Genomic DNA, 17,459 nt, shown 5'->3' with positions numbered 1-17,459 from the left:
TTATACCATGGCTTTTCATCTTATAGCTTTCAGCATTTCAAATTATATGCAGATTTACACATATCAGATGTTATAGACAGTAATTCTTCTCCTGGTATATATGTCTGTGTATCCACTTGATTTGGTCAGATGTACATCTCTGTCATGGACCTGATTGCCTGACAATGGAGGATAAGACCTATCAGAATGACCCAAAGATAGGAGAAATATGAAGGAGGGCCCTCCTCACTGTTTCTAAAATTCTAAAGACTTCAAAATACTAATACCAGTACTTTTAATGGGCCAAATAAAGAGGCACTAAGAGTGTTTGGGAGCATTTTAATAAAATATAGATTTAGCTAAATGGGAAATCAAAAGCTTCCCACTAGTAGAAAAAAAATTGATGTTCCAGTATATTTATTATTTACTTAAATATATTTTTTATTGATTTCAGAGAGGAAGGGAGAGGGAGAGAGAAATAAGAAACATCAATGATGAGAGAGAAACATTGATCGGCTGCCTCCTGCATGCCCCACACTGGGGATCAAGCCTGCAACCTGGGCATGTGCCCTTGACCGGAATTAAACTTGGGACCCTTCAGTCTGCAGACCAATGCTCAATCCACTGAGCCAAACCAGCTAGGGTTGGTGGTCCAGTTTAAATGCATTTATGAAGATTGTGACTTCCATTAATTAAATATGAAGTGTCTAGAACAAATTCTGACTTAGGATCTTAACGCACAAGTATAGAAGTATTTTTATATCAAATTAAATTTAGTCAATGATTAAATACAATGTTCTATATTCACACACATACACCCACACACACACACTCCTAGTACCTTTATGGAATTCTCTAAAATGCTCACAGTAGCTTATATGTTACCGATAGAAATAAAGATGAAGATGTATAAACCAGAATGGAGATCAAAACCATCTTTTATAGCTTACTAAGCACTCTGTGGGTTAAATAGCTTACATTATTCAAGTTTGAATTTTGATTTCTGAAAACAGAACTGTGTTTTGGTATTCAAATCTGTATGAAATTTTAGTTTTTCAAAATAAGAAATAAAAGGTAGACAACATCAAACATGTAAGAGATAAAAGACGTCTGACTTACAACTGTCACATGATTAAACTAGTGGTTTTCAACCAAGGCCTGGCCCAAACTCAGCTTCCTGGAGGTGATCAGGGGTATTAAAAGGGTTTGACTCAAATTTTGTTTTTATAAGTACACTAGAGGCCCAGTGCATGAAATCTGTGCACGGGTAGGGTCCCTAGGCCTGGCCAGTGATCAGGGCCAATCAGGGCCTTCCAGCTGCTGGCTGGGGCCTTCCTTTGTTCCACGCCACCTCCTGGTGGGCAGCACACGTCATAGTGAGCAATCGAACTCCCGGTCAAACTCCCAAGGGGACACTTTGCATATTAGCCTTTTATATATATTGATGTTTTAACAATGTAATAAAAATGTACATCCTAATCTGTTACATACCCTGAATTTTCCATACTGGAGACTGCTTATGTATTAACTTCCCTTACCAGGATAATTTATTTTGGTATCAACCTTGGAATACACCTTTAAGAACATCTTGACATGTGTGCTTAAAACCTGTTACTATTTGCACTTACATACGTTTGTGTGAATCAAAATTTTCTTGACAGCATGCAAATAAAACAAGGGATAGAAACTGCTGAAGCTTTTCACCAGCTATCAATAACCCCATTTCATATCCGTGTTATTCAGAAATGGACGAAAATAAATGAACATAAATGTGAACTTCAAACGCATTTATACTGATGAAATAAACTTTTCAGGCTTTTGGTATTGGGGGGTACACACATTTTTATTTAAAAAATATTCTAGGCTAAAAATGTTTGGAAAAGAGTGCTCTACAAGAAACTGCCTTTTAATTTAATTTGTTAATACAACGTTCAACGTCTGAGACAAACTTAAGACATTTCAATTCTTAAATTCTTCTGCACAATGGGAACATTTCTACAAATCAGAGTGCTGCAGGTCTTCAAAAATGGTAACTTGTAATAAAGAAATTACACTAAAAAATTCATTAATTGCTTAGACTCTTTCAATAGGCAGCTTTAAAAAAGATTTCTATTTTTGAATTAATATGTGTATTGTCTTTTAATCTCAAAATATGGCCTTCCTCCACGTAACACAATTTTCTATCATCACACACCAAACTGCATTGTGTTCAGGCACATTTCAATGATTTTAGATTTTATTTTGTGGTTTCATTATGAAACAGCTTGCGTACGCCAAACTCAAACAATCTTTTTATTTAAAAATCCACCTCAAAATTCACTTCTGGGTTTTAGCCTTTGTTTGATAAAGAAGCAAACATTTAAAAGCATCAACTGTTACTAATCTACAATTCATCATCTTGTTATGAACATTTTTAGTTTGTGGATCGGGGAAACAAACCCATTACATTGATTAGGCACAGAACTATGGCCAGAGGCCAGGAATCAGGGCACATCTGTGTACTCAGGCAACAGAGGTCTGAATGGAGGGGGTCCTGCCTTAGCCATGGGCACTGCGATCTCTATGCCCCCTCTAACAACTGGTAGTAGATCTCAAATTAATACATAAGAGATTGTATGTCATTTAGTTAAAAAACAAACAAACAACTCTATCTGCTTTCTAAATTACGTAGCAAAGCCAAGACAGATACATATAATTGTAGCTTCACTATAATTTGTGGTCTTGATATCATGTTATAGGTGAGACAGAATTATATGATTCCTCTGGTGGTTTCACAAATCTGGCTGAAAGAGGTCCATGACTATAAGATTTCACATTATAGCAAGACTCCAATATTTCTTGAACTGGGACAGTGAATATAAATCACAGTACAAAATCCTTAATTTTTTTTTTACTGGAAAAGCAATAGGTGCTACATATGAGAATCACTTACATAACATCTTTTTTTTAAAAAATGCAGGTATAAAATATTAATTGCATAGGAATTTAAATATAAGGCTAAGAAGAATATTAAGTAAAGTTAAAAAATCATAGAAAGGGCACTATGGTGTCAAAAGATAGAATTTCATTCTTAGAGTAATAAATCTGAATTACTGACTAATTAAAAAAATCACAGTATGTTGCTATAACTAACAGTGAATGTCAACTATGTCATTAATTCCAAATTGGAAATCAGGACTAACAAGAACAAACTAAAGCTCACTGTCTAAACCTGATTGGTGTATTAGCACATCAGTGCCTGGTACGTACCTGATTAGTTACATAAACTACGATTTGCAAATAATATAAAGTTTAATACATGTTAACAAGTGTGAGAGCACATCATCACCTCATGCCATCAGTGATCTGTAGGCTTACTTGGTAGTGTAATTATTCAGTCTTTCCGAGGTACAAGATCCCACCCGGCAGAATCTTCACTCAGTGAACTAAGAACACTGTAATTAACAAAATATAATAAAGTTCTACACTGAGAACTAACTGTACATGAACCAGAGAACTAGGTCCTAATACCAGTATACATATTATCCTTAGCATTTGAGAAAGCAATGAATGATGAATCCAACTGTACTCTGTAGTTTAATGACTACCACCTGCAGTTTCAGGTAGAAAGGCAAATTGTGAATCTACTTTCTCATCTTAACGTTACATGAAGTTGAAAGAGAAATTTACAAACCTAAAAGTAGCTTAGTTAACTTAGTATTGCTGTCTAGAGTAGTGTGAGGAAAAACAAACACTTCCCAAAGGAATTATGTTAAGGTACATTTGCGAATACCCCAACCAATGTTTTAAATGAAAAAGTGCATAAATACAGTAATACTACAAGTGTGTTAACTACTCAACCAATTTTTTTCTGGGAGCTAAACAATACTATTTCCCTACATTTTTTTTTTTTTTTTTACAGGTTATGAACTGTTCAGATACCATAAAGCACCACTGACAGTGTAAATTGCTTGATTATGTCTGAAAGGTCCTTTGACTTCAACTAGAGTATACTCCAGGATCTACCTGGAGTTTAAGTGTCAAGTCTTCTTCAATCAAACAGGATTTATCTTTGCAATTCTGTTCTCTTTTGTTCAGACACAGCAGAGCAATATGTTCATTTCACACTCTTGGTTGGTGTTTCGGATTCTGTGGACTGTCTTCCGTCTGTCCAGGCTTCTCGGGTGCTCTTCAGAGCTAGGGTCTTCTGTTGGTCAACCACAACATAATCCACTCTCTCATCTGCTACACTGCTTCCTGAGCCGCTGATCTTTTGCTGGAAAAATGCAAATTTAAAAAAACCTCATAAATTTCCACAGAGAAAGGAGTGCTTCTGAGTGAAATTTGGTCTTATGCCCTGGCTGGTGAGCTCAGTGGTTAGAGTGTCGGCTTGTGCACTGAAAGGTTGTGGGTTCAATTCCCAGTCAAGGGCACATATCTCTGTTGCAGGTTCAATCCCCGGCTTCAGTCTGGGTGTGTGTTGGAGGCAGTCAATCGATGTGTCTCTGTCACATTGAAATCTCTCTCTCTCTCCCTTCCTCCCTCCCTTCCACTTTCTCTAAAAATCAATGGAAAGATATCCTCAGGTGAGGATTAACAACAATAACAAAAAATTCAGTCTTTAAACACAGATAAACATGCAGAATACATAACTCTTGAAATTCTATTTGGTCACACACACAAAAATAACATCACCTCAATTTAACAATGTTGTCTCTTTTTACTGTACACTGTTTTTCCTTATATTTAAAATTATCATCTATAATAATTAAAGCATAATATGCTAATTAGACCGGATGTCCTTCCGGACGACCTTCTGGACGAAGCCAGGGCTGCAAGGGAAGCCCAGGTCCCAGGTGCCTGAGGGAAGCCGGTGCCGGCAGCCAGGGGAAGGAAGGCCTACTCTTGCACAAATATCGTGAATTGGGCCTCTAATATATAATAAGAATTCAAACTAATGCTCCCCATCACAGATGAAATTTTATAAAGTAGGGATAGCAGACACCTAGTTCATCTTAAGACACACAACTTGCTTCTAGATTCTAGAACCTTTAGCCTTTACCTTAAGCTTAACTTTTTCAAGTCCTGAGAACATGTGTCAGTGCTTACTTTCAGAGTTGAAGAATAGTTTTTTTGAAAAGCAGTATTTTCAAGAATGACAAATTACATAGGCAGTTGGGCTGGCCCTCTTACTCCTAAAATACAAGTAAATATTAGCTAACTTAAAACAAAAATAATAATATTATTTTTAAAAAATACATATTTTTATTGATTTCAGAGAGGAAGGGAGAGTGAGAGAAAGAGATAGAAACATCAATGATGAGAGAGAATCATTGATGGGCTGCCTCCTGCATGCCCCCCACTGGGGACTGAGCCTGCAACATAGGCATGTGCCCTTGACTGGAATCGAACCTGGGACCCTTCAGTCCGTAGGCTGATGCTCTATCCACTGAGCCACACCAGTTAGGACCAAAAATAATTATTAATGCATTGTTGGGCTTGCTAGACAATAAGGAGAATCCCCAAGGTGTGAGGGAAGCAAAGGTAGCAGCAGTCTGCTAAATGGTAAAGGCAGTGCTGTCTTTAGGATGAATGTCAATCTCAGCAAGGTTAGGAGGCGCTGGATGGGAGGGCATGCTGAACCAGGTCTATTCTGTTAAGATCAGAAGGGAACTGACTTGGTCCTAGCATAGGCCGATGCAAGATTCCCACAGATAGCCTCAGCAAAATAAATTCACAATAACAATGTAAAAACACCCAAGGGGCCCTGGCCGGTTTGGCTCAGTGGATAGAGCATCGGCTTGCAGACCGAAGGGTCCCAGGTTCATTTCCGGTCAAGGGCACCTACCTCAGTTGCAGGCTCCTCCCAGGCCTGGGCCCTGGTCAGGGCTCATGCAGGAGGCAACCAATCGATGTGTTTCTCTCACATTGATTTTCTCTCAGTCTTTCCCTCTCTCTTCCACTCACTAAAAAGCAATGAGAAAACATCCTCTGGTGAGGATTAAAAAAATAAATAAATAAAAATAAAACACACAAGGGAACAAACCATCAGGAGTGTGAGTTAGCAAAAACAATAAGCACAGATTCCGATCTCCAAGAACTTCAGATATTGAAATTATTGCATAAACATTATAAAACATATATATGTAAAGTGCTCAAAGAAATTTAAAAAATAAGAGAAAATATGAAAGATTGATAAGAGGTACAAAAGATAGAATGAGAAGTTCTAACTAATGTTTAATCAGAAACCTCAAAGAAGAGAATTGGTATAGTTTTTCACATGGAAAATAATACAGTAACTAATAAATAATAATACAAGAATAAACTCTATGTTTCACGTACTCACAACCGTAAACCGATTCCCCCCAACCCTGTATTTACAGAATGAGCTTTCACTTACTTTACGTGGTGGTGTGGATTTTCCAGAATCTAAATCTAGATCGAGGTATTCCACTTGTTTGTCTCCTTTGGGCTTGATCATAGGGCTGCTTCCTCCATCAAGACTGCTACTGCCAAAAAGATTCTGAAAGGACAGTACAACAAAATCAACTGCCAAACATTCATGAGACATATTGCTTTTCTCACTTGCCATCTACTAAAGCCTAAATATTTATTTCAAGAGGACATAGCTTGAAAAATGTCTGCTTAGAAAATTAAATAACTTTTTAAGATTGGGGAAAAATAATGTCTAAAAAAACTGATCAAAACTTACTTTAGAATAAGCTAAAAGTAGTATCAAATGTCAAACTTGGTTCAAACCAAGACTGGGATGTCAAACTACTATAAGTTTTGATAACTCAACCTGAATATTATTAAAATGATATACGTATTCAATTAAATATTTACTTATTTTTAAATATATTTTTATTGATTTCAGGCAGGGAGGAAGAAGGAGAGAGAGATGGAAACATCAATGATGAACGAGAATCATCGATTGGCTGTCTCCTGAATGCCCCCTACTGGGGATCGAGCCTGCAACCCAGGCATTTGCCTTTGACAGGAATCGAACCCAGGACGCTTCAGTCCTCAGGGTTAACGCTCTATTCACTGAGCCAATTATATTTTTAAACTACAGGATCCTTATGCACCTTGCCTTCAAATTAATTTTTTTTAAAAGTTCTGTATTTTATTTAAAGGCTTTACACTGAAATTAGTTTTAGAACAAGTATGTTAATTAAAGCTTCTAGAATAATGACCCTATTGGCAAACTGTATTTTATTCCAACCATCTAGAATTTTTACCACTTAATTTCCTGTCTTCTCTTGGTCTTACCCCTTCCATCCTAATAGGATTTGTACAATAGTAGATCTATTCTCTAAAAAAAAAAAAAAAGATAAAGAAGGGAGATAGTGGACAGCAATTTTTGCTCAGGTTAAACAGAGTAAGCTGTGATTTAGGGCAAAGGCAACTGCTAGGAAAACAGTTTACCCCTCATTTGCAAGCAGGGCCGCTGACAGGCCGTGTGCAATGTTTTTGTGAATTAGGAAAAGATGCTCTCCTTCCTCTGGAGTGTCACGGCTCTGAGCCGGGCCCTGCCGCGGGTGAACGGTACATGGTCTGGGTTGCTCGATAGCTCGTGAGTGCAGCCTGTTGTACTCTTTAATCAGAAACAGCCTGTTGTGCTACACACTGTAGGCAGGGTGATTATGCAGTAACCAATCTGCACCACCGAATGTGTTGGCTCTATTATAGGAACAGATTTTTAAACCAAATTTATCAACTATTCCTAATACAATATTGACAATAACATGCAGCGGACAAAAAATAAGCAAGTTTTGGTACTCAGTACAAACAGCCATTTTCCTCCTGCCTTTTTTCCCTAATTCATAAAGAAACTGATTTTTTTTCCCTCTAAATGAGGTGATATTTCATTCTAACATAAAAAATCAAGCAGGGGTGTGTATGTGTGAAAATATTTTTGTATTCAAATGTGACCAGTGGAAGAACCTGTACCTGGAATTTCCCTAATTGGAAACACCTAGAATTCACAGTAGCACAAGGCTATGAAAGGAACCCATGAGTTCATCTGATGTACACGTTTAATCTCAGTAAGTTGTTCCCAAAAAGTATTTCTCAGAATTGCTAGGTAAACTGTTTTCTAATTATTACTGGAACTGGAAATTTTTTCATCTTGAAGTATTGTTAAAATTTATGCCCCTATTTGCTCCTGATCTAATCTCAATTGGGAACAGCCTGTCACTGCGTTCTAGCCTTTAACCCAGTGTTTTCTCAAAACAGTTTAGAAAAACCCTAAGATTCTAGGAGTTATTATGAGTGTTCTGCGAATTAGAAGAAAATAAAAACAACTTTGTTTTCCTAAAATTATTTTAAAAATGTGCAAAATTATTGAACATATTTTTGTTGTTATTGTTACATAACAATATTTGTCTTTAGTAATGATGTATTTGTCATTCAAATGTCAGGAGTCACATTAAGGGCTCAATTCACAAATGTTTGACTTTGGATCTGTGTATAAATGAATAGGCAGCATCTGGTATAAAATATTTTCTTGCATAGTTTCAAAAATCAAGTACATCCTATAAAAATTACAACTGGAAGCCTTTTAAAATTAACTAATTTTATTTCTACTTTTTAGATATTGATATTACACTTTGACCCTCTACTGGTTTTAGACTTTAGCATACTATTTTTAAAAAGCATTAAAAAATTGCCGTTTACCCTTTTTCCTTAGGTATAAAGAAATATGTAAGGATAAGACTGATAGACTGGAAGAAAGAAGAGAGAAGTTAAGATGAAAACTTTACATACTGAGTCTTCACCAGATAGGTTTGGGTTCATGGGTACATAATTCTCTTCACTGTCATGTGAGTCGCTGCTTGAAGTTGTGCTATGCACTGAATCCGGTCGGGGAGACATGGGAAACCTAGAAGAACTAATTACAAAAATTATCATTACAAACACAAACCCTGACAGAGTTTCTAAAATCACTTCCAAAATAAAAATGACAGTTTCCATTCTTTCAGAAATTCCCATTTAAGTTTATAATAATCTATTTATACATCCTATCTAATAAAGAGGGAATATGCTAATTGGCTGTTATGACCTCACAAAGATGGTGGCGCCCAGTCCCCTCAGCCCCGCCGGGGCGCCAGGCACGCGGCACGGCCGGGCCCGTCCCCAGGTGGGTCAGGCTGTTCCACACGCCTGCCTCCCGAGTCCCCCAGTCCCCTCAGCCCCCCAGCTGCCCAGGGCTGGCCCGAGGCGCAGGCAAGCCTCGGATGTTGGCTGCCCAGCTGCCCAGGGCTGGCCCGAGGGACGACCAAACTACAGAACAAGCAGGCTGCGTGGGGCAACCAGGCTGGTGGGGGGTTGAGGGATGACCAAATGACTGAACAGCAGTCTGTGTGGGGTGACCAGGCTGGCGGGAGGGTTGTGAGGGGCGACCAGGCTGGCAAGGGGGGGGGCAGTTAGGGGCAACCAGGCCGGCAGAGGGGGGTAGTTGGGGGTGACCAGGCTGGCGGGGGGCGGCAGTTAGAGGTGACCAGGCCGGTGGTGGGGCAGTTAGGAGAGACCAGGCCGGCAGGGAGGGGGCAGTTGGGGGCGACCTGGCCGGCAACGGAGGGCAGTTAGGGGCGACCAGGCCGGCGGGGGGGCAGTTAGGGGCATCCAGGCAGGCAGGCAGGCAGGCAGGTGAGCGATTAGGAGCCAGCAGTCCAGGATTGTGAGAGGGATGTCCGACTGCCGGTCTAGACCAGCAGTCAGACATCCCCCGAGGGGTCACAGATTGGAGAGGGTGCAGGCTGGGCTGAGGCCCCCCCGCCCCCGTGCATAAACTTCTGCACCGGGCCTCTAGTTTATTATAATAAAAGGCTACTATGCAAATTGACCAAACAAGGGAATGACTGGTCGCTATGATGTGCACTGACCACCAGGGGGCAGACGCTCAACGCAGGAGCTGCCCCTTGGTGGTCACTGCGCTCCCACAGGGAGAGTGCTGCTCAGCCAGAGGCCCTGAGATGGGCTCCAGCTGGAGAGCACAGCGGTCCGCATCTGTCAGATATCCCCCGAGGGCTCCTGGACTACGAGAGGGTGCAGGCTGGGCTGAGGGACCCCCCTGAGTGCACAAATTTCATGCACCAGGCCTCTAGTTTATTATAATCCAATTTTAGCACACATTCAAATGCACAACCAATATTTATAGCTACATTGCAAATGTATATTTTGGGCACCAAATGATCTGTGTAGAACAAAGAAAAAGTATTGTTAGGGATTTGGAGAATAAGTAGAAAGTCAAGAGATATAAAAAGAAAAGATTTATGAATTCCCATTGAAAATAACTATGTTTACAAGAAACATGTACACATATTCAACACAGGTTGGTAACTTCATATATTCATTTCTTTATATACATTTAAATAAATCTTAATTAAATAAGTTCTGCAAGAAACTACCATATTTTCCAGATTAGTTAGTTCTTAGAAATTCCTAGCCTCATGAACCCTTTACACTCTTAAAAAACTATTGAGAACTCCAAGGAACTTTTGTTTATATGGGTTCTATCTATTGATATTTACCATATTACAAGAAATAGAAAAAATTTTAAACATAAGAGTACACGAATACACATTCTATTTGCTGTCACACAATATCACTTAATATTACGCGGCCTCTGGAAAACTCCGGTGTACACTCATGAGAGAAGAGCGGAAAAGGCAATTGACAGTTCAGTATCGTAATGAAAACAGTTTTGATTTCACAGAACCCCCCAAAGGAGGCTTCCCAGACCATCCTTTGAAAACCCCTGTTCCAGGTACTGTATTTTCCATTATAAGGAACAATCAAGCTATATATTTAAATAAGACTTACTCTCGAGCAAAACTTCTAGTGATGGGAGACCTAACTGGGGCTTGTAATTCTTCCCATTCTGGCAAAGGTTTTATTTCTAAAGGTGCTGGCTTGGCTGAAATAAAAGAGAGAAAAAGAGATTTTAGTATACAGAAATTTGGAAAACAAAACCAGATCCTCTCCCTATATATTTATACGTTATAGACAGAGTACATCTAAGACCAACTAGTTTTACAGATGAAACAATGTTCGTGGATGTTTATATGATTTGCCCAAGATTACACAGCTAAACAATCAGATAATGTTTCATGATTGTTGACTGAAAGCCTAAAGCTCTATTACAAACATGTTGCTTCTTAATTTAAGTAAATATTTTATGAAGATTAACCGATAACAAAAGAGAGTAATGTGATACAATTCCTTTACAGTTACTTGATTTATACTTTTCATGATTTCCTTATTTTATTTTTACCTAATTTTATCCTTATATATGGAAATTTAATCATCTATGTAAAAATGTTCCGATTCTTCAATAAGTATCAGTTATATAACTATACAATAAAATAATGTATGAAAAGCATTAAATACAAAATTTTGTTAAAATAAAAAACAAACAAAAAAATGAATGACCAAATCTTCTAAATTAGTTCATGCTCAGTCTGGAAACAAAGAAAACAAAGCAATAATTATATCTTTAGACTCAAATTCAGCTCTGAGAAAAGGCCATAATCAAACAACTACCTCTACCAAATTAAGTAAAAATAAATAAATGCTAATATTCTTATTTTTTTAATTTATAAATGGTCTTTGCTTATTTACCTCATTATTGCAGTGACAATCGCTATGCTAGTTGGAACCACAGGGCTCTCGGCCCTTCTCATCAAGACTGAAACACTTTTCAGATATTAATTAAATGAGCAGAAGAACTAAAATAATGTTATTTGTTAATGCTAATTATATTTTAGGAAACTATTTAAACATACCAGGTAAGTATTTTAGTCACCTTTTATCCTACTATTCTAAATTAAAAATTTTCATTTTTCCAGGTTTCCTTCTAGTCTTTGTCCATATATGTGTACTTTTAATCAACTATGTTATAATTACCATCAAACAATAAAATAAGTGGTCATTTTAAAGGGCTAGGTAGATTCACTGGTGCTCATAACGAGGTATTTTAACTCAAATACAAAAAACTCAATGTGATTTTCTAAAGACTAGATTGATTTAAGTTCATCTATACACTTACAATGGACATGTACAGAATACTGTGTTGACTGAAAGTATTTCTTTAACTCTTATATTTCCCTTTTTTGAAACCCAAAGGTTAATAGCAGTCTAGTTATCAAATTCTAAGTCATGGCATAAAACAATTAATCCATGGGAATGAGTTTGCATCCTATCTCAGAACAGAAATCATACATTATATATAAATATAGGCGACGATTGGAATTCACAAGCAGCTCACAAGCTTAAAGAAAACAATGTATTGAAGCCTAAAGCGTTAAAAGAATGCAAAAGGATGAGACTGATTATCACATATTATCAAATGTTTAACATGCTGCTGTTAATGGCATAACAAGGAGACTCATTTTATATTATGGGAAGCACTCATTAGAAATAACATGCTGGGAAGCTTTATTTACAAAAGCAGTTGAATTTAAGGCTCTATCTTTACTTTTCACGAAATAATTAAATTCCCAACGCCCCATCCAGCATGCGGTGCTAAAGTACATACCCTTTCTTCTTGTAGCAAAGTCACGTATGGTTTGTGAATCAGTTCGCTCTAAACCATGGGGTTTGGGTCTTAAAATTTTAGGACTTTGACCTAATTGGTAAAAAGAAGACTCTCTTAATATGTTATTTTTTAATGGGAAAATGGATTCTGTAAAAAAGCAACAGAGCCCTGAGCAGAAATGTTACATCTCAAAAGCATAAACAAAAGTTCCTTGGTGGAGACTATTCAATCTTGCTACGCCTGGCTCATGCTCAGTCCACTGGAAAAGAGGAAGCTGCATGCAACAATATAATATGCAAAGTGTTACAACAGGTGGCAGGGTTTAGTGGGATAAGTGGCCCAGTTAGTTATCTTTATTTGTGGGAAGGAGGAAAAACACGTTCCATGTTAGCTCTTCTAACATGCCTTAGAAAACTGGGTCAAATAAAGAACATTTTAAATCCCTCAGTCAGATCTCAAGTACGTCTTTTCTTTAAAGCTTGGTGTCCTAATGAAGTACTGAGGCCTACCTCCTTTCTCCATATTAATTTGGTGGAGGTATTTTCAAAAGTCTAATCTGACCATTCCTTCATCTCCTGACCAAACCCCTTCTAGAGAAGCAGGGGGATGCTGCTAATCCAAGACCCACATTTGTTTCCCCTGGATACTCAGTGGCTGTCTGGTGACATCATTTTGCACGGATCAGATGTCTACATTCTGGAACTGCTGAGGGTCTAGCTTCAATGTAAGGATTTAAAAACACAAATTCCTTTACCATTATGTTCTTTTCATGTAATCTCTGGCGCATATAAGTAATGATGAAAAACCTAGAAAAGGCAGGGTTAATACCCAGCAGTTGGCTTCACCCTCTTTCCCATATGAAGCCTGGATGTCAGAGTAGCAGTATCATTTGAATAAGTTATTTACACTACTCTATTCTCAATGGTACCAAATTTTCGTTTTTCATGGCATTTACAAAGCTGAGCTGACATCTATTAGATGGCAAAATAAGAATTGGATGATATCTAGCACCTCATCTACCCAAATCTAAATGTTTCTTAAAATATGATTATCTAGAGCCCAGCTGGTGTGGCTCAGTGGTTGTCAGCCTATGAACCAGGGCACATGCCTGGGTTGCGGGCTTGATCCCCAGGGTAGGGGAAGTGCAGGAGGCAGCCAATCAATGATTCTCTCTCATCATTGATGTTTCTATTTCTCTCTCCCTTTCCCTTTCTCTCTGAAATGAATAAAAATATATTTTTAAAAATGTGATTATCTAGATTATAAAACATGAACATTCTCTAATTAACCAATTTTCTAAGTTATGCAAGCAATACACTGAGTTAATTCAGAAATGATGCAGGCCTACTTTAAGATGTGAGTGCTAACATTTTGGGCCATGATCCTACCCCTAATACTGACCTATCCAGGGCCCATGCTGGTTGGGCACTTTTCTAAAACAAAAGGGCATGTCAGTTTTTTATACTTCTCCAAAATGTTGTATTTCCCTTAAAAAAAAAAAAAAAAAGAGGCAGAGGGTAAGCTTTTTCATAAGAAAATACATTTATTTTAGAGCTGAAAGGCCTTTACAGCCCAAACCCCGCTTCTGCATTTTAGGGATGAGATATCCTTGAAGAATGAGAGGAGGTTAGGTGACTTGCTCAGGTCACATTATTCAGAGACTAAATAAGGCTTCCGCTAGCCTCCGACCGGCTGGTGTCATGCTCCTGTATGACCCCATTTTGCTGTACCTGCCTACCCTTTTGGGAAATAGAGAATATTAGAAAATCAGTGTTTAGAGTTTCATTTTGAACTCCTCAGTTGCTTGAGATCTCACATCAACTTGAATGCCACAGATGGTGGATGTGTGAGTGGGGTGATGTTTAAAAATTACAAATTGCTTTTAGAGCTACTTTTGGTTTGTTGGTGCTTACTCAGTGTGTTCTCTGCCCTCTTCCTTTTCTAAAAGACCCACTTTCATTAGCTCTCAGCTTCTGCCTGATTTTTTACTGTGGTTTATCTAACAGTGGGTCATTCCTTACATTTCTCAACTTTCACCCTTGGCATCTTACCTGTATTTGTGGTTAAATAATCAAGGTCACGTGACTTCTAAATCTACCTAGTTTTGATCTACTTCCATACTTCAGCTGTCTGACAGGTCACCTCCAATTATCCTTCCAACATTTGACACTGAGGTCATCATCTCTCTCCAAACCAATGCCATCTCTCAAGGGTACTCCTTGGTTTTCTTAATAGAAAAATATGGTATTGAGTGAGATTTTTAAAGCGCTTTTAAAACATTTAAATGTATTTTCTAAGCATCCAGCGCTTAAGGTTGATTTTAGGAGAAAAGTTGCAATGTGGATAGGTTGTACTGAACTGTGCTGAGTCACTAAGACATTTTGTTAGCTTTATTTCTCTCTATTCTTCCAAACTCAATAAGTCAGGCCCCATGGTGTAAATATGCTTGTCTTGTAATGTCTTCTTTTCCTTCTAGGCAAATACTTGAATGCTTTTCTGATTGTTGAAGAAAGGTGTGAAAATAAAGAATAAGAAATAAGAAAGGCAAAAATGAACCAATCTGAAGATACACTGATTCTCAAATTCGGAGTGTAAACAGGAACTCATTTGAGCCTCAACTTTTAAATCCAAGGCAGTTACGACTTGGCTTTAGCTGGACCAGGTTGGAACAAAAAAAGCGACATTTTTTTTTTCTCCCACTTGGCAAAAAGTGCTGACTACTCATGAAATTCCTCTTGTGTTTATCTCCCCCAGACTGTCAATCTCTGGATCATGTGTTTCTTCCTTATTTGGAGCACAGTTTGGTAAACCTTAATCTCTGGTTCAGATCTTTGCCCCAGATCCTAATCTACGTATCTACAAAACCACCCGCATGGATGGTCTGCAGGCGTTGGCACTACATGTCCAGAACGGAATTTATCCTCTTTGACTCACCACCAACCTGCTTGGTTTCCTATACTCCTGGTTCCCACAGCAGATTTCTCAGGAGTCATTCCAGATTCCACTTTCTCACCTCCCCATATCAGGTTTACTTTATACTTATACTGACAATGTAATTGTTTGTTTTCATTCACCCAAGAATTAAAAAAAAAAAAAATCTGAAAATCTGAAGTCCTTCCTTCCTTTGCTAATGTGCACGTCAGTTACCTGGTTTTTTGGGAGTGGAACTCACACTGTGTCCCTAAATGACCTCCACCTATACTGCACGTGCCCTCAAACTTTAAAAATCACTGTAAATCCCCAAGTTGAGGGAGCACCGAGATCCAGGAAAGGCCTTCCTTATGTGATCATCTCTAAATCAAGGCATCAAGAACCCTGGATTTGGAAAACGAAGGCAAAGCACTCTCTGAGAAAGATGCTGAAAAAGGTATGATTTGAAAATAAAACTATTTTCTATGCTATCATTAAATCTTAGAATGAGCTTTCTAGAGGCCAACCTGATTATATTATTCGCCTGTATAAAACCCTTTCATGATGTACTCAGAATAAAGCCCAAACTCATTAGCGTGGATTATAATACTCTAAGGTGCAGGCACCTGCAAGGCATTTGGCGTTCATTCCTCCATTCATACTTTTCTCTCTTCCTCCCACCCATGACTGTCCAGCCCCATCTCTCCTCTTTTTAAAGGATCTGGGCATGCTGTTTATTCTGACTAGAAGATCCTCCGCCACCCTCCCCTCCTCTACCATCATTTAATTGCCACTCACCCACTCAGACTTTCCTCAGGGGAGCTTAGCTAATAGTGCCAAGAGCTTACCTCAACCACAGCCCCTTCCATGCTAATTATGATAATGTGTTTACTTTTCTCCCTCCTCCACTGAAGGTGAGCTTCTTCAGGGAAGCCATCTTTCTTTCCCCGCAAGACCTAGCAGAGGGCATGGGTAAGCTGGTAGGCACTGTTACCTACCATATTTAAAAGCTGTGGTGTGTAATCTGATCAATGTCATAATTTTTTGTTTGTCCATTAGAGGAAAAAAAGAGTGAATGAATGTTGTTTTAAAAGTTGGTCATCCCCAAATATGGTCAACGGCAGTCACACGAGATCATTTCAAATAAGCAGATGCAATCTTTTCTGCAAAGTCCATGAACTGTCAAATATTATTTTAATAGGTACTGCTTACATGCATTCAACTCAAAGTGGAATTGTTTATGCTCGTCTGAACTTTTACAGATTATGCTATTTCCAGTAGGCATCTCAAAATTCAGGAAAGAAAAATAATTTACATTATTATTCTCTGCTAATTCCAAAAAGTAATCAAGGTAGCATATGAAAAAACTTTCCCACTTGTTTTAATGGTCTCACTGTATAGAGAATAATTATATTGGAAGGTCCAGAATGTTTAGGTGGGAAAAACCCCACATGTAAAGGCTATGCCGTAAAAATACACTCCGTATTCACTTCCTTTACACTGTAACACCAAACAAAAACCTAACTGAAAGTCAAACTTTAATGCTTGTTTATTAAAATCTAGTTATTTTTACCAGTGTCATTCATCCATCTTCCATTTATTATAGCATAAAAGCCATTTTGAGAAAGCATGTTAATTTTTTAATTAGATTCACAAACTTCTTTAGAAGATGTCTTGATAGCCCTAACTGGTTTGGCTCAGTGGATAGAGCGTCGGCCTGCGGACTAAAGGGTCCCAGGTTCGATTCCGGTCAAGGGCATGTACCTGGGTTGCGGGCACATCCCCAGTAGGGGGCGTGCAGGAGGCAGCTGATCGATGTCTCTCTCTCATCGATGTTTCTAACTTTCTATCCCTCTCTCTCTTCCTCTCTGTAAAAAATCAATAAAATATATTAAAAAAAAAAAAGAAAACTTATTTAAAAAAAAAAAAAAAAAAAAAAAAAAAAAAAGAAGATGTCTTGATAAAAATGTTTAGAGCAAATGTACCACTGTGCCCAGAAAGGACCCACCCAAGGAAGCTCCTCATGATGCTTCCTGCACCAAAGTGACGA

General features: G+C 38.2%; 1 protein-coding gene across 9 annotated transcripts in view; it reads right to left on the bottom strand.

Moving 5' to 3' along the window:
* Window positions 1-1,752: 1,752 nt before the first annotated feature.
* GAB1 (GRB2 associated binding protein 1) overlaps window positions 1,753-17,459 on the bottom strand; it is a 120,388-nt gene continuing 104,681 nt past the window's right edge. For 5 of the 9 annotated variants that reach the window (XM_080676588.1, XM_080676589.1, XM_080676592.1 and 2 more), the window contains 5 exons: window positions 12,500-12,589; window positions 10,786-10,879; window positions 8,728-8,851; window positions 6,359-6,481; window positions 1,753-4,234 (listed from right to left, as the gene is read on the bottom strand). In XM_080676588.1, the coding sequence (XP_080532714.1) occupies window positions 4,076-4,234; window positions 6,359-6,481; window positions 8,728-8,851; window positions 10,786-10,879; window positions 12,500-12,589 (590 nt within the window). In that variant the 3' untranslated portion in view covers window positions 1,753-4,075. The remainder of the gene's footprint in view (window positions 4,235-6,358; window positions 6,482-8,727; window positions 8,852-10,785; window positions 10,880-12,499; window positions 12,590-17,459) is intronic. The other 4 variants (XM_080676591.1, XM_080676590.1, XM_080676596.1 and 1 more) reach the window with 1 other exon arrangement.

This window comes from Plecotus auritus (genome assembly GCF_963455305.1).
Source record: "Plecotus auritus genome assembly, chromosome: 6".
Taxonomy (NCBI): Eukaryota; Metazoa; Chordata; class Mammalia; order Chiroptera; family Vespertilionidae; genus Plecotus; species Plecotus auritus.
Note: the sequence above shows the minus strand (reverse complement) of the source record. Positions and strands in the feature narration are given on the sequence as shown.